Raw genomic sequence first — 25,394 nt, 5'->3', positions numbered from 1 at the left:
GAACAAAAAGTCATTCTCAATTGTTTTAGAAACAACATCTGACTTTTTGCTGTAATTTCTACTTATTTCTTTGCGTAATGGTATTGTCTGTTTAACTAATGTTCTCATTTTGTGACAATGCAACTATTGTTTGGCTTGGCGAGACCTGTGTCGTGTTTGGTCCTGTGCACATGGACAGGTATGGATATAAAACATGACAGCAGATACCATGACAGTAGGTAAATAAGTAAATCGATTTCCCACCCAGACACCTTAAATAAAAAGAGACTGTGAATTAAAGTTGAGAACCATGTAATTCCCTAAGCTGCCTCTGAAAGCCGTAATATTCATATTGCTTCGTAGCAATAAAGCCATATTACCATATGAAGGCCATAGGATGATATTATTATCAGCCAGCCTTGTGAGTGTGTGTCTCTCTCCCCGGTAGCAGGGATCAGTTCAAAGCACAGCCCAAAGCATGGATGCATATGTGTGTGTGTGAGAGAAAGATAGTGTGCATGTGTGTGTTTGTATCTGTAACTGAGGGTGTGTGTGTGTGTGTGTGTGTGTCTGTGTGTGTGTGTGTGTGTGTGTGTGATCCGTCCCTTGAAGCGACAGCTGCACACCGAGTTCCTGAATGAAGAGAGCCTCTCTGTGATGACTACCAAGTGGCACACACACGTCTCTCTCAAACCCGTTTCTCTTCCTTTCTGCTCTCCATTCCCATCGCTTGTGTTGAGTGTTTTACTTTGCTTCCCACTCATGTGTGATTGTTTGGCTGATCAACTTCAATTACTTCTGCGTTCCTGTTGTACTCTGTCCTCTAGTTCTTTTCTTTCTTTATGCTGGCTGTGATATCACTCCATAATCAGCTTAAATACCAAATCAGTCCTGCTTGCTCATGCTCTCTGCAATTGAGACACCTGAGCCACCTTTTGCCAAAACTGTGTGACTAAGGCCCTGTTGACGTGTTTTGAGAATTGGTCCCAGAGTCTAGACATTTTAAAACGCTGCCTTGGCGTTGACGTGTGGATGGGCAGGAAACACATTGGCTAAAAACAATGATGTCATTGCCCAACTTCCGATCACCCGACAACGCTCTCGTTTGGTTTACAGTTTTTCTGGATTGATAAGACACTAAATTCCATTCGATGCACACAGCCACCAACAGACTGCACACGTTTCTCAATAACAGGACTCTGGTGTCAAAACCTTGAACACTAGTCATGGTTTGCACACAGTTTCCAAAACTCCTGTATTCCTTTTGCAAAACACTGAACACAGTCTTTGCTCAATTGAACACACTTTTCAACCATAGCACACATTTTTTAAAAAGTGAACACTGGGAGGCAGAATTTGGACACTGTCCCAACACAACTGACACAATTAAGACACAACAGGTCAAAGCTGAAGACACTATAAAACCTGCCGGGAAACTGCTTTAGCTGGTCTGAATGGATGTCAGCGTAGTAAGCGATCATGGTGGAAGAAGACGACGTGGACATGGACAACCTAGACCTTGGCCAGAACCAGAACCTGGACCTTTCCATGCACCTGGTCCAGAACCTGACCCGGCCCCTGCACCTGATCCTGGCCCACGACCCAGACAAAGACCAAGGCAAAGACCAGGATGAAGACAAAGACCCACGCAAAGAAATACAATTCCAGATGAAATCCGTGCCTCTGTCACTGATACTGTGCTGATTCATGGAATGACAATGAAAGAAGCAGGACAAAGAGTGACACCCAACCTGAGCAGATACACAGTGGGATCTGATTTTCTCCCTTTCTGAATCCTATAGAGGAAGTCTTCTCTACATGGAGGTGAAAGGTATATGAGCGGCAGCCATCAGAAAAATCTCTTGCAATCATGGTCTTGGCATGTGATGATGTTTCTGTTGATGCGTGTCAGGGCTGGATCAGACACACTAGGTCTTTCTTTCCACGTTGCCTGACCAGAGAAAACATAGCTTGTGATGTTAATGAGGTCCTGTGGTCCGACCAGGCTGAAAGAATTGATGCAGACGTGGTGTAAATATTTGCATACTGTATTGTGTACTTGGTTTTTTTGTCAGGCACTGCAATGGCCCCCTGAATCTTTTATAGGATGCATTTGTGTTTAAGTTGTCATTTTTTAGGACTGTATCATTTTTGGTTATACTTCATGTGAAAACACAGCGAGAGAAGAGTGTTTTGTATTTAGCCGTGCAATGTCCTAATTTTTCTTTGTGTGTGCTAATTTTGAAAACAAAGTTCAAATTTTGACAATAAAGTGCACTTTTGACACAAGTGTGCAGTGCTGTGCGACTTGTGTCCTAATAAAAACGACAGGGTGCATTGTTTTGGGAAATGTGTGCTATTTTTCAGGAACAGTGTCTTATCGATAGAGAATAACTGTAATGAGGTGAGATGTTGGATTTTTCAAATACGAGGATTTTTTGAATGCGCCGTGTCTTCTTCTCTGTTTACAGTGTATTTCTGTGGCACGGTTTCAGCGTTTCAGCACCACCTATAGGTCTGGCATATGTACCGCATCATTTTGAGTTGTTTTTCATGGTGTTTTCTGTGGACGGGAAACTTTTTTAAGAATGACAGGGAGAAAAACTATTGTTTTGGCTTGTGTGGACATGGCCTAAAAGCAGAAGAAAATCAGAGAGGAAAGGTAACATTGATGACAGGAGAGAAGGATGAAAAAAGAGATCGCTAAATTAATAATCACAGGTACATTTAGAAAAGAAAAAAAAATAGGGAGCTCAAACATGGGGAATAAATAGAGTGTAATAGTGAGTTACAATAAATACATGTACTTCAGATTATTGTGTTTGTTGTCACCATCTTATCAGTTGCAATAGTTACTTTTGCCGAAATGCTGCTGCCAGATTGGAAAAAAACAAAACAAGAACTAAACACATATTTCTCGTTGACGCTCAAAGTTTTCACGTCACAAATCCACTTACGCATGACTCAAAGACAAAATAATCAGAGCTGTGATGGGCTTATGTTGAAACCTAAAAGTGGATTATGTCAGTGGATTAAGTTCTTTGCTCATTTTGTTGGCTTTTCTAATAAATAGCCCTTTTCAATATTTGAAGGCATTTCTGGTCTTTCACATTATCAATGGAGTATGAATATAAAGGCCACATCGACTATGGGAAGACACAACGACAAGCAAAATCCCTAATGACAATGAGGATTCACTTTTTGAACATGTGTCACAATTTCATGATTACCCGAGTATAAATATAGTGTCACAAAAAGCTTTTAAGGCTTGGTTGAGGTAGAAAACTCTTGCAGTTTGCAATTGTCACCTTGACTTTATCAGCAGCATTTTCCGCCTTCACAAACAAAAATGAGGAAGAAACGACTCAGGATGTGTCAGCAATGTATTACTACTACTGCGACTACAGTAATTGTTGTTGAGTGTTGTTAACTTGAAATAAGCTTTTTAAAAGAAGGTGTATGTTCACAAAGAGTCATAAAGGAGGACAGGTTATTCCAGACTGTTACAGAGAAGGAGCTGAGGCCTCGGTTCTTGTGGACTGGAGACCTCAGTCGGTATTCTGGGTGGAAAACATTCAGTGATGAGGTCAGGGACAAGTGCTGTCCTTGCCTTATAGTTAACATGTTAAAATCAATTCTACAACGTACCGATACCCAAAGCAGAGAAGTTAGAATTCAAGTGATTTGCTTGTCTTGTAATTATTGGTGTACCGCCTGACAGCAGCGTTTTGAGTTAACTACTGTGTGGTTGTGTTTGATTTTGAACAACTGAAATACAAGGAGTTCGACTAATTTGAATTACGGTTAATGAATGCAGGTTTGATCATTTCTATGTTTTTTCCGGATGATATAAGAATGGTTAAAAACCAAGCTCGGGTTTGATGCGTTAATCGAAGTTAATGCTTAAAATTAAGCCGATGTTTCTAGTGAATGGAGTCATGCACTGTGCTAGTGTGCCAAGTTGTTTGTATCATTAAGGCATACACAGAGAGAGGTTAGGTGAGTGTGCTGTGTGGGATCAAAGGGGAGGGTACCTAGTTTGCAGAACGTAAGCTTCATTGAAACCATTGTCAAGCAAAAAAAAACGATTTGGAAATGTCTGCATCTGTTGATGTTTTCTTGTAAACTGTCCAGTTTCAATTGGAGATAACATATAAGAAAACATTGTTTAGTAATAATTGAGATAGGTAGATAAGCAAACACCTTTTGTACATCTACAAAGCATGTCCTATTCACACCTGATTTTCATTGTTTCCTTAAAATGTGAAAACCTGTCATTTAACGTCAGCAGTGTAGATAAAAAAAAAAAAAAAAATATATATATATATATATATATATATATATATATATATACAGTATATATTATTTTTAACCAAACAATAAAGAGGTCTAGCAAGTCATATTTAGTTCCATTTTCTTTCCGTATGGCATTGTGTTCAGTGATGGGCAATTTTTGAAGGCAGGCAAAAGCCAATTTAGATTTTTTCTTTTTTCTTATTAAATGGATGAAAATCCTGTGATGGACTGGCGACCTGCTCAGATGTACCCTGTCCTCCCCATACTTAGTGGGGCTGAAGCAAGCTATTAGATGCATCGATGAGAAAGGTGAAATATGTGTGATTTTGGTCAATTTATGTCCCATTGCAGGATATATCTTTCACGTGATGTTTTAACATTTACCCCAATTAAGCAAATTTCCTGTCAAGGGTTAATCATGAGTGGGATGTTTACTTTCAACACTAAATATCTTGCTTGTTTCTATTTTTTGTATTGCCCTGTGGCAGTCGTCGCTTCAGCTTTGCTGTTGTCGGGCACTAACTGTTGATTGGCCAAATGTTGACTGCCAGTCATTGTTGCAGCAGAGTCTGTGCTGTGTGACAGCTGGGTTCCTCTCCTCATAAACTCCAGTGCTTTAAGACAAAGCGACATAGTGGACAGTCACACAGAGATACCTCCAACTGACTCGATATGAGTGTGTTTTCATCCCGCTTGAGTCCTCACGAGCTGCTTGGGAAGGGGGACATATAACTGTGCTGCATTCACTCGTAAAGTAAAGCCCCCAGAGCGGCGTGGGGCTCTCTGCACAGAGCATGTCCTGCTTTTAGGGAGGGGCGGCCATGATACTAACATAATTTACCAGGCTGAATTACATCACATCATACAGAGAGCTCGAGAAAGGTCAAACGACTAGAACCAGACACGGCAATCATTCCGTGTTAGAGTGAAACAAAAATAGAATTATTGACGTCTGGAGCCGACGGTTATTTCATACAACACTGGTCACAATGAGACTGAGGTGTTTTGTTTTATTGGCGGAGCTGTCAAAGGGTAAAATGAAGTGAAGTCATGGGAGCTTTGTAACAGAGATAAGCAACAATCTGTGAAAGAAAGAAAAGAGTCCGCCCAAAAAAAAAAACAGTAGTGCGTGCGTGCGTGCGTGCGCGCGCGCGCGCGCGTGTGTGGTCAGGATTACAGTAAACCATAGGCTATGGTTAGTATTACAGGAGAGTACAGCGTGACAAGCATTGATGCACTGTCCTACCAGCCACAATCACCTCATTATCTACTGTACTGACAGAGGAGAGGACAGGGCGTTAGAGGAGAGACAGAAAGGAACAGAAAAAAAACACATGTCGAGGAAAAGGAAAATCAGAGGATGACAATGATGCTAAAAGGAGAACAAGATTAATAGATTGAAAGCAAAAAAAAAAAAAGAAGAATTGTTGACAGTGTGTGAAACAGCAAGGGAGAGAAATAAATTGAGGGAGGAGAGGGGCGAGTCGTGTAACAAAAGGGCCATTAGCAAATGCTTGCTTCCCTTTCTGTGCTCAGATCTGTCAGAAGACTGTATCCCTGCATGTCCGTCTGCCACAGACCCCAGCAGCGTGACGCTGTAGGTCACGGACGGCCTTGGAAACTTTGTGACCCAGTACTTGTGGGGGTGGGGACATTTATTTGTGCAACTTTGCGCGTATTTGTGTAAAAAGCCAAAGATTCTGTTAACAACGTGCTCGCACCGACTTTGATAGAACTTCAAAAAGTGGTTTGCCGGTTTCAGACCTCGTAGTTCATGATTAAAGAAAATAGTTAAGCCCCAGTCAAAGACAGAAATGTCAGTTTGTGTGTAAAGTGCTCTTCTTATGAGGAAAACAATCTCATGTTCGCCGTGGCCTCAGTAAAGCAATCCGTTTATAATAGGATAATCAGCATAATTAACACAGCCGCAGTGTAATTTAAATTTCCTGATCTTTCAGCGGCAGTCATGGTTGTTTTAAATTAGCAAGTAAGTTATTGCCAATCACAACTTTTACAAGGTTATTTGGAGAGTTCTTCTCATAATAAAATTTGATGATATGTGCTTCCTCAATCCCTTAATGTTTCTGCCTGACGGCATAACACATTAGCCTTCCTTCAAATTTAACTGAAAAAGACTGCCAACAAAGCGTGCGTTCAGCTGTGAAATTATAAACTTTTTAAGGGCAGTTTTACTTTGTGTAGTAAATTATATTTTTCTGTGGGAGGGTGCTTTAGTTTAGCACGGCGGTTTTCAAAGGGTGGTTCGGGCATCCCCTGGGAGGCGCCAGAGAGCTTGAGCGGAGTCGCAGCTGCAATACAAATGGAGGGTTTGGGGATGCCTTTTCCTGACATTGGCATAAGGTTGGCATAAAAGAAAAGATCGCGATGTGGCTCAAGTTCCTTCGTCATATCCTTAATGAAGCTTATTAGCTGCGCTTGTTGATTTTTTTCCTGTTTCTCTTGCATTTTTAAGTTTAAGAAAAGCAGAGGCCACAGTTTTAATGGATTTAGGGGTCTCTGCCATAGCTTCTATGAGTGTAAATTTAATACATTTTGACTTAAGGAATCTATTTCCACCATTTAATACCACAATCAGTCAGAACTGTATCAAATCCATCAATTAAAAACACGGCTGCGTTGCCAGGTTGAATAATGCCTGTGACCTCTTTACACCAACCTGGACCTGGGTTGACTCATGACTCACTGCACTGGCCTACATAGCACGTATGTACATGTGTAGATAATGAAACAAGGCAGTGTGCAAAGAGGCAGGACATGTAAAGGAGGAGAGCTGAGAATCAAATCACACCTATCTGCACACATGTATGTGTGAGAATTAGATTCTGAGGTTAAAACTCAGGCAGCTGCTTCTCTGACAATGAGAAGCAGTGTGCCACAATTTCCCAGCGATTTTATTTTTATTTTTGAAGTGGGGGGGGCCGAACTGCACGGTTCATGGGCTACAATAATAGTGATACCCCACACAGAGGGCTTTTCGTCTCTCATTCTCCTCCATGGGAAGGTCAGGGTCAATCATAGAATAGCACCGCCGCAGCCAATAGGAGAGTTGGGTTCTGGGTTCGGGTAGGGCAGATCCTTGCTGGCACTGACGTTGTCGCCTTATCATTCTCCTGAAGACTGATCTAAGTGTTTGACATGTGGACGCGGAACAGACTGTCAATCGCCGAGATCAAGTAGAACTCATCAAAGATTTATCACGGCGGGGTTTCGCACAAGCACAGGGAAGTTTAGCTCAGTCTACTCTATATGTTCAGAAAACATTGGAAAATCTAACATTCAGAGCATGTGCTGACTGATTATATGTCATTTTGAAGTAACCTTATAAATTATTCGATTAAAATACACATTACAGAACTAAATATATTTGCTGGGTTCTAAAAACTAAGTAAAGTCTAAGAGTGAGAGTCGCCAGAACCCTGATCCTCACCCTAAAACAGCATGACCCGATGAAACCACTTGGAAATCATCTTCCAAGACATTAAACCAAGTCCAGTTGTCCTGATTCATTTAGTTTGAGATTCCTCATGTATAGACATGTTACAGCCGAGTTACCAGATATCGCGAATTGAAAAACATCAAATAAGCACTTTTTTTTATTGCAGATCCATCAGAATTAGATGATTAATAGCCTAGAGAACTTACAAACTCAGAAAGATATCTAGGATTCCCAAACATAAGATGTATGCATCTTCCTTAGGCAACAAAATCAAAACTGGAGCCTTTAATAAATAAACCTATAAAACATGCAATGTACAAGAAAAAAAAAAGTTCATTTTATACAAAAATCACTTTCTAAATACTTCATCCTCTTCTCACGATGGGCATGGGTGGGTGGAGTCAGTCCAGCTCACTCAAACACAGCAGATTCTGAATGTAGCTCCTATGATCCAATAATCAAATGGATGAAAATCAAGGAAAAGCTGGATTTGAGGCGATACACATTAAATACGATATTTTTGGACCAACGGGACCGATGTGGAATTGTTGAAAAGCTGTGTAATATGACGTCTACATTCACGCATACAGTCCCTCACATCCTAAGCAGTCAGCACTGGCAGTTGAAAGTTTTGCCAGTGGATCTGAAAAGTGTCACGAACTGCACGAACAGTTGGAGTGTGTCTTCATTAGTTGTGTATTGAGTAGTAGGGATCAAGCACATTCACTGGAGCCAGAGGGTGGGATTTATGGGATGTGGGGAATCAGCCAGCACCTTGAGGCTGATTGGAGTGAAGAAAAGGATGTTAAAGGAAACTGCTGTTAAAGCATAACATATGCAAAAAAAAAAAAAATCAAAAATAACAGAACAAAATTTTTTTTTGCAACATATGTATTATGCTTGATGTATTTTCATATACAGTATAGTCAATCACGGAGGAACAGCAAATGCAAAATGCTCATGATTATATAGTCATTGTTGTTAGCATGACAACAAATGTAATTTCCTCGGGTTGACTCATTGGACGCACATGACTCTGCAGTTCGTCAGTTGTCATGGCGATCTATAGATATGCCCACATCTACACCCTCCAACAGCTTGGAATTTATCCATACCACTTTTACCAAAAAGAATCTTGTGTAATGATCGATATGTACAAAGCTTTGCTAAATGAGGCTAAATTCCTACCCCCCGGGGGGGGGGGGGTCCACAAGTGCAAGTAAAGCTTTGGCTAGAATATATCGTCTGTCTGACTGTTTTCACTTGAGTTCATTACAGTGCTGGAGCACAGTAGTTCCTAGTGTTTTCCTCCGCTGAGCTCGTCAGAATTACATTTGCATTTGATAAAACTTAAAAAAAAGAGATATCCAGAGCAGACCTGGGAAACAAGTCTATTGCTTTTATTTGAAGGTTCATACTGTGTGTGAGTGGGCGTGTCCACCAGTTCACGTCACTGTAGTATTTGTAAAAAATCCGAGACCAAAGAGTGTGTTCGCAGAGTCCATCTGACAATTAACCCGCTTTGTCAAAAGGAAAAAAAACTCTTCAACTCATTTCGAGTTCCCTCTGATAGAAGTTTTATTATGACAGTCTCAAGAAATGTGTAGATGCATGAGGTCGGTTGACTAACTCGTGAGGAAGTGTCAAATTACAGGGTTGGAAGATTTTTATTATGAGCTAATTCCATTGAAGTACATAAATGTGTGTCATTTTGATAATACAAGACAGTGTTGATAAACAATGTTTATTTGGGACAAAAATAACCTACACTGTTACTGCACTGTTTATGCGACATGAGCACCCCCCCCCCCCCCCCCCCCCCCCCCCCCTCTCTCTCTCCCACATGCACTCTCTCTGACGGCAACACTCTAGATTCATTACTTGCGAGATCTCCGGACCAATCTTGCACTTTCTCACAACCCCCATACACACACTCTCACAACACCCCCACAACTATAATATACACACACACACACACACACACACACACTCTTCCCACCTCCTCACTGTTACCAACCATGTGTCATTGGCTGTTGCTAAGTTACAAGCCCCCACCAAGTTTTTCCTTTTTTTTTTTTTTTGCAGCCAATACAAGCTTCGCCTTCACCACTGTGGTAGACAGATACCCCCTTTTGTCGGAGCACTTTGTTTTTGCTTTACCTTTATCTCTTTTTATTGCTTTGGCTTGCCACAGCATTTACTTTCGCTTCATTCACTTGGTCTTAAGTTGGTCCGTGATTGATTTTCATTACGTTACCATTCTACCTGCTTTCTTTAAGCCATTTTATATTTTTTTTTCCATCCAGCTAATCATGGAGTAAAACAAAGTGAGAAATTATCAAGGAAGTGAATTTTGCCAAAGAGTGATATACTTGATGCAGTTAGGGGCAACTGAAGATTGAAGCATTAACTTCTCCATCATTTACAAGCAGATTGATCCGCAAAACAAACCTGCACATTTCGTGCTCCAGTCACTAGAACAGATTGTATGCATTTGTGTGAATGTGGGCTTGTAGTAGGAGTAGTAGTAGTAATGGTTTATTTGGTCAACCAGATACAAGAAACTGTTCTTCTATTCTGGTAAACAAATACACCATTACTTCTCATTTCCACACATTTCCGACTTGCAGTTGCCAAAATCAATCACACCAAAGTTGATATGTTCCCAGACAAACTGGAATTTGTAGCCATTAAACTGTTTATGTTTCACTAACTGACGTCATCTTCGCGCATGAGTTTCTGGGATATCAAAGACAGCGTTGCGGCAGCTCAAGCAAAAATATCAACATTTGACCAATTCAACCCCCCAAAAAAAGCAGACTTTCTCAAAGAAAGAGAATTCAAGCGACAAGAATAGTCTCAAATGTTGTTAAACTGCGTTAATGATTATTCCAGTGTGAATTGAGATCGAGTGTACAAACGGGATCTTGTGACTCGGGGATGTTCGGGTTTTTCCGTAACCACGAGATGTCTATAAATCCAGGGGTGACATTTAAATGCTGGAAATACGTGTTTACGAGTTTAATGACGAATTTCCTTCATGAACATCAACAACTAAAACTCACTCCTAATCTTTTTCATGTGGATTCTGGTAGAGTAACTTTAGATTAAGGGAACGCATAAGGGTTAGGCCAGTGAAGTTAGAGTGAGTCTCAAGGAAATGAACTTAAGTCATACAATCATCAATTGTGTGCTCACGACCTATATGCACCTGAAAATGCTGTGTGGGTGTATGTTGTGTATGTGTGCACGCGCATTGGGCCTGTGTTCCGTGTATTTTTTTGCAAAGTCTGCCGAGGAGAAAACAGGGTTAATGATGTCAAAACAACCATATTGCAAACATGCTCACACACACATAGACTTCTGGGCAGAATACTCAGGAGCCGATACTCGTACATGTCGCCGCCGTTTTTTTTTTTTCCCTCCACACACAAGCTGGGCTTAAATCAAAATAAAAAATATATGTCAAAATGTACCGTATTTACATGAACACAGCTGCATGGCTGCATTTGTAATGAGTCTTCACAAGCGCTCACTGAGTGCATGTGCACGTACCCATATGAACACGGTGTAGCGGACGAACAGTACATTGCACACACGAGACACTCTTCAGCGGTTCTGCAACGGAGCTGACAGGGTAATCCATCTCCATTGCAAGGTGCAGAGTACTCTGGGAAAGCAGCATAACCAAGGGCCCAGACACACACACACACACACACACACACACACACACACACACACACACACACACACACACACACACACACACACACACACACAGAGCAACAGAGATGAATTGCAGATACCGTGTGCTTTGGAATATTTCCAATTATAATCCAATGAATGATTGCACACAGACCCAGGTTCATAACTAGAACTATATAACTATATAGACACTGACACTGAGTCAAACATGTGCTCCATCTATGTTTATGGCCATTTTATCTGATGTATCATGTGCTACATGCTGTCGTTTTACACTGAATGGCTTTAAATGTTGTTTATTTCGACATATGATACAGGAACAGCCCAGTATTCCACTCAGTCATTGCTATTTTATAGTCTTTTTTTTTTTCTTTTTTTTTCTAATAATCTGCCTTTATCCTTCATGATTACTTACAGCCTTTGGACGCCAATGTTTAATCTGCTGCATATGTTTGTTCATTGTTTCAATGTGTTAAATCTGTTTGTGACGAATGTAGCCAGTGAGGATGAGGAAGTACATGACTGGACGATGTGTCCTGGTGGTTAAAGTGGCCATCTTCAAGAATTCCTGATGGAATTGGTAGTGGTTCACTACTTGGGACATCTTGTCCTTTCATTTAATCTATGTCCACCATCTCCACACAAAATTTGATTAAAAAACCCAGCCAGTGTAGTGAAATACTCTTCAATGGGCAATTATCAAATTAGAGAGATGAGTTTTGCTTTTTCAAATAGTCAGAAATGTTTTACATGATCTCATAACGGGAGCCACAACGTCATGTGACTGGGAGTGTGTTCCTCAGGAGTAGACTGTTGTTGTGCAGCACTTTTGAAAGAGATCAACCCTCTGAATTAACTCAACCTTCTTGTTGCTTTATAGATTGGTCAAAAAAACATGTGTGAGGAGTCAGCGATCCTACCTTTTTTTTCCAGTAATTTGCGGCTTTTCCAATATTACTATGTGTTTTTGAGTGTACCAAGGAGCTCATGTTACAAACGTGTGACACGCTGATGACTCGTGTTAGTGATTGGGCAGAAGTCCTGAGAGCCGCCGTAATGACTAATGAATGGGCACTAAGCCATATCGCTCTGCTTTCTGTATGTCCTTGAATTTTGTAGACGCCATACAGGGAGACTGAACTGCTTTGAAAATAAAGTATTTTAGTGCACCTAACAAAAGAATGGTAGCTATGATGCACATTGGATTAGTGGAAAAGTTTTTAACTTTGTGATTATGACAGCGGCCCAAATGTTTATGTATCTTTAATATAAACACAAATAGTTTTTATGAAATAACTTGACTTATTTTTTCTTATATGCAGTGATGTGTGCATTTGCCTTCAAAAGAGTTGCTGATGAATGATTTTAGTGTTTTGCATGGAATTTAATCTTTTAAATTCTTGGGGATTCCGCCTGCCAGGAATGTCCCTATGGAGCAACCGAGTCTTCTGTACTGCATATATTGTGTTCTACAACAGCTATAGTATATGAAACTAAGCCTACATCTCTAGTTTTCTTCACATGCTCTAGAAGATAGTCAGAATTTCTTGTAAAATGTCTTCCTCCCCTTCGCCTCGATATTTGCTGACTCCTTGAATCACTTCCCTTCATTATCTTCAACTCCTTTCACTCACTTTGTCCTCTGATTGTTTCACTCTTCTGATGAGTGGTGTTTTCTCTGATCATTTCTCTCCTGCTGACTTGATCTGCTTCTCGGGCCCAAAAAGAAGCAAATGTGTGTGTGTGTGTATGTGTGTGTGAGTGTTCGTTGATTTGTATTGCTAATTGGTTCAGAGGGAGCTGTAAAAACATGGCTTTTTCTTTTCTTTTTCTTTTTTTTTGTCTTTCAATTTTGTAATTTTACTCCTTTTAGTCGCTAATCCGTTTCATTGTGTCTGGCTGCTGGGAAAATTCAGCTTTTAATGTTGAATTTGTGATATTCACAACATGAATGCCATGAACGTCATTGCAGCCTTTTGTCTTCCATTACCCTGTAAATGCATTATGCAGGCATAGAAATACAGAAGCTTTAGCTGGCTTTAGGCCTCTTTGATCACATCTTGTTCCCTCTGACTGAAGAGCAAATGCTCAATAAGAAGAAAGTCCACTTTAATCGAATACACATTCAGGCTCTCTGCTTCTTCAAGTCGGGTAAACACTGCAGCTTTGCCACCTGCTATATTTACAATAAACACATTAGTGAGGCAACTCCATGTTTTCATTGATTGGTAAAGAAACAATGAAGAACAGTAGAGCGTTAACACAAGGGCCCTCCGTTGCCATGAGGGTCGATAACACCGAGGAAGGAGATTTGTTCTCTTTTATAAAATGCATCAACTCTGAGTATATATTTATTATATATTTGGTTAGTGATTAATTGGATTAGTTGCTTTATTCAGCTACTGGATGATATTCCCTTTATAAGTTGTTGAACTCTGTTGATAATTATGGTTTTGATCAGGTATCTTCAGTTACACTAGAAGACAGTATTGTGGTACTCCTGGTTGGTTGAATGTTTCATGGATTGACTGACTGACTGACTTGTTGGTTGGTTGGTTGGTTGGTTGGGTGATTGATTGATTCCCTTATGCTTGATTCCTCTTGTTGTTTCTTTTTGTTTTTGTTGGGGTTTTTTGGGGGTTGATTGGTTTCAATTGATAGTTGCATTCTTGGCTCATTAACAATGCCAAAGTCTTTGACGTTGCTTTTTGTAGCAGCTGATTGTTTCATGAATTCAACAGGCATACTGTCAAGCAACACAAAGAGAGTGTCAGAGTGTTTTTGTGGCTTTGTTTCCAGAAACCATCAACACAGAAACATTTGTCAACACTGAAGACGTCCTGAACCTTTGCAGTCACCAATAGAAAGTATTATCACTGCAGATCTCTTTCATGTTTAGTCAAGTCAACATTTGTATATAGCACTTTGAAAAACAAACAACCAAGGTTGACCAATGTGCTTTACAGTTCTAAATGGAAAACAAGACATCATCTGTGAGGAAATGTACAGTGAGATAAACAACACCATATATCAAGGTGTCAGCCCTCGACTAGAATTCTATATTATATTTGCCTTCAGTATGCACGAGAAGGTATCGAGAGACCGAGCGGTTCTAATTTGAACAGGTAAGCGTTTCCACAGACTGAACCACAGAAGAGCTTCGGCCACCTCTATTTCTGAGTCTGGATCTGGGAACTTTAAGTCATATTAGCCGACCTCAGCGATTAAACTGGAGCGTGGACATGTAAAAGCTCTGTGAAAATTCACTTTTTGCTCATGCTGACTTTGAAATCTATCTATCTATCTATCTATCTATCTATCTATCTATCTATCTATCTATCTATCTATCTATCTATCTATCTATCTATCTATCTATCTATCTATCTATCTATCTATCTATCTATTCACATCCAAAGTCACCGACCTTTGTTCATCAATGGAAGAACCATGTCTGTGAAGCATCAGCTGTTATAAGCAAAGTGAATAAATACACTTTTACATTTCTTACACTGAATAAAAAAATAAATAAAAAATTTAAAAAACATGATGTCAGCTTTGGATTTGTAAATGGCTTGTTTTGTTGTCCTTGGTCTTACTGGCTTGGTTTTTAACTCTCACTTCAGCAGAAATGCAAATTTCTACGGTCTTACATGAAGTGTGGTAAATACCAAACATGCTGTAAAATAGTTTGCATCTATTCAGCAGCTCTTCAAATGAAAATAATACCCCGAGTGAAATCACATGCACATGTTGGTCAAGTCTTTTGAATGTAAATGTATTCCATGAAGGACTTGTGTTTGCAAATATAGACCGCATTACTTGCCTAGAATCTCGCAGCACAACATTGACATTGAAGCTCGGATGAAATGATTTGCACAGTTATACTATTTAAAGGATTGAAGTACCACACCGAGAGCCTTGCATTTACTCGTCAGGAGTGCAGTCAAGGGCAGTCAGCTCAATCCTTAAACATCAAGCATAGGATCGTAAAGCGCTAAAGGCCAATTGTACCTTCCATAATGATCCCTGCTTTTATTGGAAACATGGCCCTTAAATCACTAGTACAGAGGAAGCTTGTGCCCACGGTATAATGAGCTCAGATGAGAGGAGAGGAAAATGGCAGCCACCGTTCATGATGGGTAAAGTGATGACTGGACCCATATTTCAAACCGTTACCATCCCAAGATATGCTTTAAGAACATTTGAGAAGCGTTCCATATGAAGTATGGTGTACATTAACGAGATGACTAGATAGAGAGGGAAGTAGCTAAAAATATAACCATGCACTGTATAAATTATTTCAAAATGAAAAAAAGTGAAATGGTACCATAACTCATGCCCAACAACTAGCTCACCATAACAACTACCTCTGATCTATTTTTAGCCACTCATTTGTCTTGATACATTTAGGAAACATTAAACCCCAAATATAAACACTTTTTTTCATCCTTGTGTTTGGAACACAGCAAGTATGTCCTCTAATTCTGCATTTTAATTCTGATTCCAAAATTGTGAATATGCATTCATGTAATATTAAAATCCAATTGACAACACCAGTAGAAATTGTCAAATATCAGTGATTCACCTCCTGTCTGTGTATTTTTTATTTTATTTTTTTTAATAATCTTTTGGACTGCTATGAAACATTTGGTTGAAAGGAGCTTGGATGCAGGATTTGTAATTTTGAGTCACATCTTTTTGGCTGCATTTTGATTGTGATGCTGTGTGGGACTAAGCACGTTAGTTTTTCTTTTTCTTTTTTTCTTTCTCTTTTTTTTTTTTTTAGACAAGAAAGCGTTGGAAGTGTTGCTTTAAAAAGTGGAGGGGGGGTGAGGTGGGGTTACGTTTGGTAAAGAATTGTCAAGTTGGAGTCTGCAGTGTCATCTCAACAGATGAGCATATAAAGGGCATCGCATTGTCATTCAAACAACTGTAACGGTCCCATCTAACTGGTGAGGCAGCTTGCATCTGTTCCTCTTGTGTTGTTAGCTCTTCATAGCTACAAGCATTGGGAGTGAGTAATGGTGAGTGACTGATCACCAGGTTACGTTTTGAATAGCAAAGAAAAAACCTTGTCGGTCCATAATTGAATAGCCTCAAAAAGCACCCATCTTTTAAGTAAGCCGCAATGTCTGAAATCACACAATTGTGCAGTACATTTACAATGTAAACATGCAGGCAGGGCTGGTGGAGGGATTACTCAAATGAAGGATGTTTACATTTAAGCCCCTGTTACTATCACTCTCTGCTAAATAAATGCATTAAAGACACATTACAACAAAGGCGCCGTAAAATTGAGTGAGGCAAGGTGAGGGATGGATGTTGCAGAAAGCCGGAGCCTGGAGAGCCTGACAAAAAAAATGAAATATAAAAATAAAGATGGGGACTTGAGAGAGGGAAAGCTGTGAGATAGATGATTATGAGAAAAGCAAGCCAGTAAAAATGAAAGCTACATTAGAGAGGGTGCTATTAACAATAAGGATTGCATCCTCTATAGGAAACGCGCTTCATAAATAAAGGTTCGAATGAGGATGAGCCGAGAGGCCAGCAGGAAGCCAAAGAAAATATCAGAAAGAAATGTCGTTCAAGGTAATGGTGTACATCAGGAATTATCAAAGTGCATGACAACGAGCCTGATATGTTTGATAATTTGTTATTTCCTTTAGGGATCTGTAGATCATTTCTTGTAACTCATTTTATATAGTCTGCATCTGTCACACTTAAACTTTGTTTTACCATTTGAATTATTACACTTTTTAAAGTGAATGCTTCATTAAAAATGATAAATGATTTTACTCTCTGTCTGTAAGCCTAATTTCTCAAATAATTTCAACAGTAAAGAATATATGGTAAAAGGCATGCCCATGACTCCCAGATTTCTCTGCACCCTCCTGAGGGGAGGCTTGCACCCGACTTTGAAATGAGGTGTTCTCTATGACGCATTCCACGGAAATAGGTTGCACTTTTAATTTGTGTGCATTCTTAAGGTTCTAAAGTAAGAAACTACAGTGTGTGGCGTTTATGTATTAAAAGAAACATTTTTGTTTATTTGCTTGGTTTTTCCAAGAAAAAAAAAATTGATTGATTGTAGTTGTGAGACGATATTCCACGGAGTTGGCCAAGAAAAGAAGAACGCACAATAACAGAAGAGATTCAGAAAAGATGTCTATACTTCAAAAGTGGTACCAAATAAGCTGTGGGGAGGTAGCTGAGGAAGTAACGTTTTTTTCACCACAATAACAGCAGCATCTTTGCAATAGGTTCAGCCGATCACCACCTATTTTAAATACTTTAGAAACAACACCAAAGATTTCTGACTTTGTCAATCACATTGCACATTGTTGATTGATTAGAATACACTCGTCCTAGTGTTTTGCCTGGTCTGTTTCACATACACACTCCCAATATGCTATTTTAATAATGAAGGGAAACATGCTTGATAAAGGATTTGTGTTATTTTCTCTGTCAAACACCGTCCTTAGTGTGACCTGTTAATAGGTCAGCTGTGTGTGCAGTGCCATGTTTTGCCTCTATTTTAATAGGTCCAGCCCTTGGTGTGTAGTGTCCCGGATGAATATTACAGCAGCTCAGTATAACTTTGTAAATCCATTGTATTATCCCCACTATTAATTATTAAGTAAAGCCTCATGTCCTGATCTCACAATTTACTGTCATGGCACCACCACCTGGTGCTGACACATACTCAAATGGCTACATCTCTGTGTTGTTAGTATTATTTCGCAGCAAAAGAGGAGAGTTTAAAGATCCGAGGCTAACAAGTAGATCTAACCACTCTACGGTGTAGGTTCCACTAAATCTAAAATAGTAGTATTGGGTCATGACTGTAAAGGTCCCACACTGTACAGAAAGGTAGCCATATTTATTTATTTATTTATTTATTTGTTTGTTTGTTTGTTTAATTGTTTATTTTATTTTATTTCATTTCATTTCATTTCATTTCATTTTATTTTATTTTATTTTTTTCCCCCAAGCTGTCATTTCAAATAGTGGCCAACTTATAGTGCACTTATAAATGTGACACTTCAGGTGCCACTTTGGCAGCACTCATCAGAGACGTGTCGACAGGTGTCAGAAACAAATGCTGAGTGAAGAAGTGACTGTACAGACGGAGTGAAAGAGCTGCAAATTGGATAAGGGGGGTTTTTGTCAGGGTTTTTTTTTTTTTTTTTTTTCTTCTTTTTTTTTTATGAAGACTGTGCTAAACTGTGTGTTCCCCGTGTGCTGAAAATACCACTGTCCCAAGCAGTCTTGGCTTTTGGCATCGCAGACGAATATGAATTTATTTTTTTTTTTATTTTTTTTAAATCAGCAGCATTTGGCTGTACAAAGTGAAATCAAGGCAACACAAGTGAGTCATGTGTACGCTTGGGTTTGACAAAATGTGACACATTTTGAGTCAATTTTGAGTCACAGAACACAAACATTGTGGATGAAAGACAAAAGTCACAGGATTACTCATATCACACATGTTTTTTTGCTGATATTAAAGCCACCAATACATTGTCTTCCAAACAGGTTGCCGGTTCAACCCCGATCTCACTTTGCCCATGTGTCTGTGTTTTTAATCAAGGCACTGAACCCTAAATAGCACAATCCCAATGGAGGTTGAGTCCCTTGGATGGCAGCTGTCACCATTCGTGTGTGTGTGTGTGTGTGTGTGTGTGTGTGTGTGTTACTAACAATGTAAAGTGCTTTGGGAGGACTATAACTGCGAAAATAATGCCATATAAGTGAAATATGTCATTTATTGATGCACAATGCCAACCAAGGTGGAGGTAGTGACATTAAAATCCTATGTCACAAAAATATCCAAATCAAAAATCTTGAAAAAACCCAAGCAAGCTTTAGGAAAATGCCAACTCAGTATTACGCTTGCATACTGATGGAGGTTTTTATGAGCCGACAGGATTATAAGATTCAGTCACAGCTTGGAGTACAAAGATCACTCTCAGTGTCATTGTTCAAAAGAAAACTTTTTGGCTGATTGGAGATAGAGAGCTGTATCTTTCGAGTGACATTTCTTCCTGAGCCTGTTATTTTTCAAGTCATTTCTGAGATGAAATCATAATAAGAATTAAAGAGTGATAAAACTATTAATTACTTTCATGACACAGATTTGTTGAGCTGAATTTATTGCGTTACACCAGTCCGAGGCTGCATATGGAACGCGTATATTTCAGATTAAAGCCTGTCCCAGTAAATGTTTCGGGTTTTTTTTTCTGCCACTGCATTTAAAATCCTAAAGTTACATTCTTTTAGCGTATGCAAAGAAAAAGAAAGAATGTCGAACTGTCAAAAAAAAGACCACCATTTTTAACTCGACCGTGTCGCTCAGGTTCTGCATTTCATTTTCCACTAGTATTTGATCAAGATAAGTTGAAGTGTGCCACGGTTTAAAAGCTGATGGATTCGCCAAGCTACCAAAGACATTGTTCATGTTGGGGGTTTTTTTCTGAGAGAAATATATTTTGTGCCCATTGCCCGCCACGTCTGTGGACTGATGTGGTCCCCACGTAGTTCAGAGGTCCGCCCTCATTTGCCATGTCCTGACAGCTTCTTCGATAACAAAAGTGTTGTCTCCACTTTAAACGATGGCTCTTTTGTCCCTGTCTTCCAGTGGTCCCGCTCCCAGTGGAGGATAATGGAACGGCTGTGGTTGTCTTTGCTGTTGCTGGCAGCAGCGTGCAGAGGACAGCCGTGTCCCAAACGCTGCATGTGCCAGAGCCTTTCTCCGTCGCTCGCTATCCTCTGCTCCAAGACGGGCTTGCTGTTTGTTCCCGCCGCCATCGATCGACGCACCGTGGAGCTACGGCTTCAGGAGAACTTCATCACAGGTGCTTGACAGTGTGTTTTATATTACAGTAAAGTAAAAAAAAATAAATAAATAAAACTTCAGATTTTAAAATGCTGCATTGACTCCGCACGTCTTACGCGGCGCGTACGCTTGGGTTGGTTGTTTACAGGGAAACAACCTCCTGTCTTGAAGATAATTGGCAGCATATTTACCTTATTTCACAGTGCTTGTAACTTCAACAGTTTGTTAGCAGTGAATAGGAATGTTGGCTGGAGTGAAAACATTTCTTTGTTTTTCTCTGCCTGACAATAAGCAATGTCTCTCCTTTTTAATGTTCGGTTCGGCCTCGCCAATCTCATTTCTCGTTCATTCTCTCCTCATATCAAAGAGTTCTCTTTGTTTCTTTGAAACACACTTATTTCCAAGAACTGAAGTATATGTTTATCCTTTTATTGCAATCTGGATTCCCAATAAGCTCTCTGTGCCACCGTTCGCCAGAAACAAGCCACACACAGGATATGATAGAAAGGACAGCTTACACGGGATCTTGAAAGATAATTTGATGCTAAATGGAAATCAGTTTTATGCTTGACACAGCTATATGCAAATCGAAGCACTTTTGAGCTACCGTTTGATTCATTCAACATCCAGGTACAGTTCTGAATGCATGATGCCAAAACATTAAATCAGAACATACATTTACATGAAAAAAAATGATGTCTGCCACAGCTGTTCAACGGTGCATTATATATAGTAGCACTTTGTTTTATACTTCAGGAATAGTTTGTGTTCTGAGAACGTGAAACAACTAAATGATCATGTCCTATTTACATTCACTGCCATTGAGGTACACTTGTACAAACTAATGTGATTTAGTACAACTACTTTTCCCATAAATATACCTTTAAAGCCTTTTAGTTGATCACATTTGCTTTAATTAAACCTTTTGAAGTAGCAATTTGCAGTGATGTAGCATAAATGTCAACATGGTGTCCTCAAATTTGAAAAAGTTGACAAAAACAAAATTAAAATGGCTTGAAAACTTAGTGAGAGCTTTTCCAATATAGCTTTGGTGGGGCGATTCCAGTCTGAAGCAGTCGGTATCTTTCAATATCAGGAAGGAAAAGCTGTGAAAGCAGACACTTGGCTCATGGATGGCCGAGGCTCCTTGATGCATGTGGGAAACGAGGGCTGGCATTTGCGGTCCGATTGAACAGGTGAGCTACTGTAGCTTAAGCTGGGTGTTCATGCTACTTCTGATTAAATGGTATCAGAATATACAGGGTCGTACGCAAATCTACAATACAATACAAATCTAAACCATCGCTGAAATGTTCTCTGGACACTGGTGTTTCACAGTATTGACACTCTTATCATTTTTCACTGACTGATCTAATGTTATGTTTAAAATCATGTGTGTCCTGATACTTATCATTTTTCTGCTTTTTCTGTGAACCCACAGCTGTACGAAGGAAGGACTTTGCCAACATGACCAGTTTGTTGCACCTCACCTTGTCCAGAAACACCATCAGCCAGATCCTTCCCTCAGCGTTCAGTGATCTGCGGCGACTGCGGGCTTTACACCTGGACTCTAACAGATTAACTGTGATCAAGGTAAGATGAGTCGATTGACAAATCAATTCATAGGTGAAAAGACCGATGGATTAAAGGATGGAGAGATGAACCAGTGTTTGTGACAGGAAATTGATAGTCAATTAGATCGCACACCTGACAAATTGTTCTTCTGTTTCTATATTGACCAATCCTCTCGACCTCCTCAACTGCCAGGATGACCATTTCAAAGGTCTGACCAACCTTCGCCATCTGATCCTGGCTAATAACCAGCTCCACTCCATGTCTCCCCATGCGTTTGATGATTTCCTGTCCACACTGGAGGACTTAGACCTCAGTTACAACAACCTCGACAACGTTCCGTGGGACACAATTGGGCGCCTCACGAACGTCAATACCCTGAATATGGATCATAACCTCATAGAAAGCGTTCCTCAAGGGGTTTTCACCAACCTGCACAAACTGGCCAGGTAAGGGCATAAGAGTGTGAGTAGATATATACATTTTCTTCCTGTTAATAATATATGTGGCTATTTTTCTGACGCTCTCTTCCCTTCATTTCCTTCTCTATTCCTTCTATCCCCCTTTACTTTATCCGGAAAACAGGTTAGACATGACGTCCAACAAGCTGAAGAAAATTCCCCCAGACCCACTCTTCCTGAGAATCCCAGTTTATGCAAAGTCCAAAGGCTCCCCGCTCTCCTCTCTTGTGTTGAGTTTTGGTGGCAACCCCCTTCACTGCAACTGTGAACTTCTGTGGTTGCGGAGGCTAACGAGAGAAGACGACCTTGAGACATGCGCCTCTCCCGCTGACCTCAGTGCAAAGTATTTTTGGACGATACCTGAAGAGGTGACCGTTTCTTGTGTCCTTTGTGAATTTTTTTCCATCAAACCTAAAGCATACACTGAAGCAGGGTGACATGATCTGTTTTGCTTCGTAGGAGTTTATTTGTGACCCACCGGTTCTGACGCGGAAATCACCTCATACTGTGACAATGGAAGGACAGCCTGCAAGTCTGAAGTGCAAAGCGAATGGCGATCCAGAGCCTGAAGTCCACTGGATTAGCCCTGAAGGACGACTTATATCTAATGGCTCCAGGTATCGTCGCGCTCTACTTTCTATCCCTGTGCCTTTAAATTCCACAACATAAATAGCAAATTACAGCTAATGTAGAGAAGATGTCCACCATTCAGTAATGTGAGAAAACTGGCAAACTGATTGTGTAGGATATTTACTGTTTACATATTCTCTTACGCTCTGATTCATTTCAGCGTCGTGTGTTGAGTGTAAAGCCAGACAGTAGAATCGCTCACATTCTTTTTGTCTTTGGGTGTTGGAGCTTGACTTGTGTGGGCGAACTTTGAAAGCGCCTTCAAAGATTGCTGTTGAGGTCAAAATGTCCTCACCCATGACACCTTCGTCATGTTTTCATCCTGTAACCTAGTTGGCACGGTCAGGTATCACTTCCTAGTTTTGCATAAACGATATCCGCGATAAAGTCATTGAAGATGTCTTCAATTCTATCCATTTATCCATCCCGGGTTCAATTCGGGAATACCCTTGTTGTAAACCAACAGTGCTGAACACTGCTCCACCTTGCCTCGGTCAATTGATTCTGCAAATATTTAAATAGGAGAGGCTAGAGACAGTTAGCGACGTATCCCCTCAGATGGGCAGTGATTGTATTGATCCAGAGCAAAGCCTGGGTTCATGCTTTTGGTGAAGGCTGCTACAAGCAGCAAGTGCTCCACACAGAAAACTACATGAAGTGACTTTTTGACTTTTAAGTGCAGATAGATGTCTTATTGTTGTTTTCATTTATTACCTTTCCTATCTTGGACCACAATCAAACCTTTTTTTATTTTCTGTTTTATTTTTTATTTTTTTTTACATATTCTTATGGGTGTTTGAGTCTTCCAGTTCAAGCTAATGAAAATCATGATAGTTTGGTATTTGGGAGACTGAGAGCCACTAAATGAAGTACAAAATGGATTGCTTATTAAAAAAATGAATAAAACAAAATGAATAAGATAAAGCACGATAAGGAAGAGAGTAATGGAAAAAGAAATCAGTTAAAGTTGTAACTTCTTTAAAGTTCTTTAAATATGTTTTTTTTTTTTTGTACCACTCCAATGAATCATTGATTATTTTTTTTTTCTTTTTAATTAACTCTTTATCACATTGTCTGTTTTTTTTTTTTTCAGAACTTTAGTTTTCCCCAATGGAAGCCTAGAGATTAATATAACCTCCCCGAAGGACTCTGGGAACTTCACCTGCATCGCCTCCAACGCTGCAGGTGAATCGACGGGAAGGGTGGAGTTAGTCGTCACAGCTATGCCCCATCTGGCAAACAGCACAAGCCGCACCAGGGATCCCTCTGAACCTGCACCTTCTGACATCCTTACCTCCAACAAGGTTGCGCTGCCTAATAATGAGACAAGAGGGGCAGACAGGAGAGTTTCTTTGGTGGAGCTGATGGGAAACTCTGCCCTCATTAGATGGAGCAGTCAAACTGCTCCATCTGGAGTCAGGATGTTCCAGGTCCAGTACAACAGCTCCGGGGACGACACTCTGGTTTACAGGTACGTCTCCCCGCGTCATGTCTGGTGCATGTTTTTGTCTTGTCTGTAGTGTCCGTGCTGACTTTCAGGATTATTAATCTATTTATTTTTACATGGCGTGTCTGCTCGTGCGTGTGAGCATATGCGTAGTGCAGCTGTGTATAAGCTGATGGAGGAGACATCGACCGCGACTACAAGGATGAGAGCAGATGATAGATGATGCAAGTGGAGATTCGTGCCATCCAGTCGAAAATGTCTAATCAACTGAAATGATAAAGACGTATGTAGCTGAACAGAGCCATTGCCGGGATCTCAGAATAATTGAAGGCCAGGGCCAAATGTGACGAACGTGCGTTGAGCAAGTTTTAATGATTCCCTGCTCGTTTGCAATATTGCCCTGCGGATATTTCCACCATGTGCTATCATTGCCGGTATTTACTTGATGGCTTTTTAACTGAGATACTCTGTTTGGTGAGCTTTCTTTGATTCTGACTTGACAAGGGGAGAAGTTGACATTTCAGTATTGTCAGACGTGAGAGTAATCGGCTCTTTGACAAACCGTCAAAATGTAAATCTAAATTAAAAACCTTGTCTCAGGAAAAAAGTACTTATATATGAGTATAACCAGTTTCCAGAACAAATAGGTAAGTAACGACATACTCTCACACATACAGTACATTAAACTGCCAAGCCACGTCTAATTAAAATGAGAGTGGGCAGGAATACAAGTGAGGAAGGCCATTCTGCAGTTAATCATTTTAGAGCCATTATAAAATGATGTGGGCCCTTGCATCTGACTCAGTGCACCCAAACAAATGATGAATAGTTTCAGTATGAATTATATTCCCACAACAGGGCTGAAATATTCAATAGATCATCATTGCACTCATATGGAGGACTTGAGCTGATCGAGGTTGTCACAGTGTGACTTTGCAGAGTCATGTAGAAATTGTTCTGGAAAAGAAGGCTTTGAGATGCTGGAGATCTGATGTATTCAGCACAGAAGTA

General features: G+C 40.1%; 1 protein-coding gene across 1 annotated transcript; it reads left to right on the top strand.

The window, feature by feature from the left end:
* Positions 1–1,458: 1,458 nt before the first annotated feature.
* LOC308107433 (leucine-rich repeat and fibronectin type III domain-containing protein 1-like protein) lies at positions 1,459–24,484 on the top strand (the record flags this gene model as incomplete). The annotated part of the gene is made up of 9 exons (XM_080459752.1): positions 1,459–1,676; positions 1,782–1,803; positions 20,076–20,292; positions 21,715–21,866; positions 22,041–22,294; positions 22,431–22,674; positions 22,766–22,923; positions 24,030–24,407; positions 24,457–24,484. 9 exons carry the CDS (start codon positions 1,459–1,461, stop codon positions 24,482–24,484), a joined length of 1,671 nt encoding a protein of 556 aa, XP_080315878.1.
* Positions 24,485–25,394: the final 910 nt, after the last annotated feature.

The sequence above is a fragment of the Lipophrys pholis genome, assembly GCF_963383615.2.
Source record: "Lipophrys pholis genome assembly, chromosome: 3".
NCBI classification, from domain to species: Eukaryota; Metazoa; Chordata; class Actinopteri; order Blenniiformes; family Blenniidae; genus Lipophrys; species Lipophrys pholis.
This window is presented reverse-complemented; position numbering and strand designations above follow the sequence as displayed.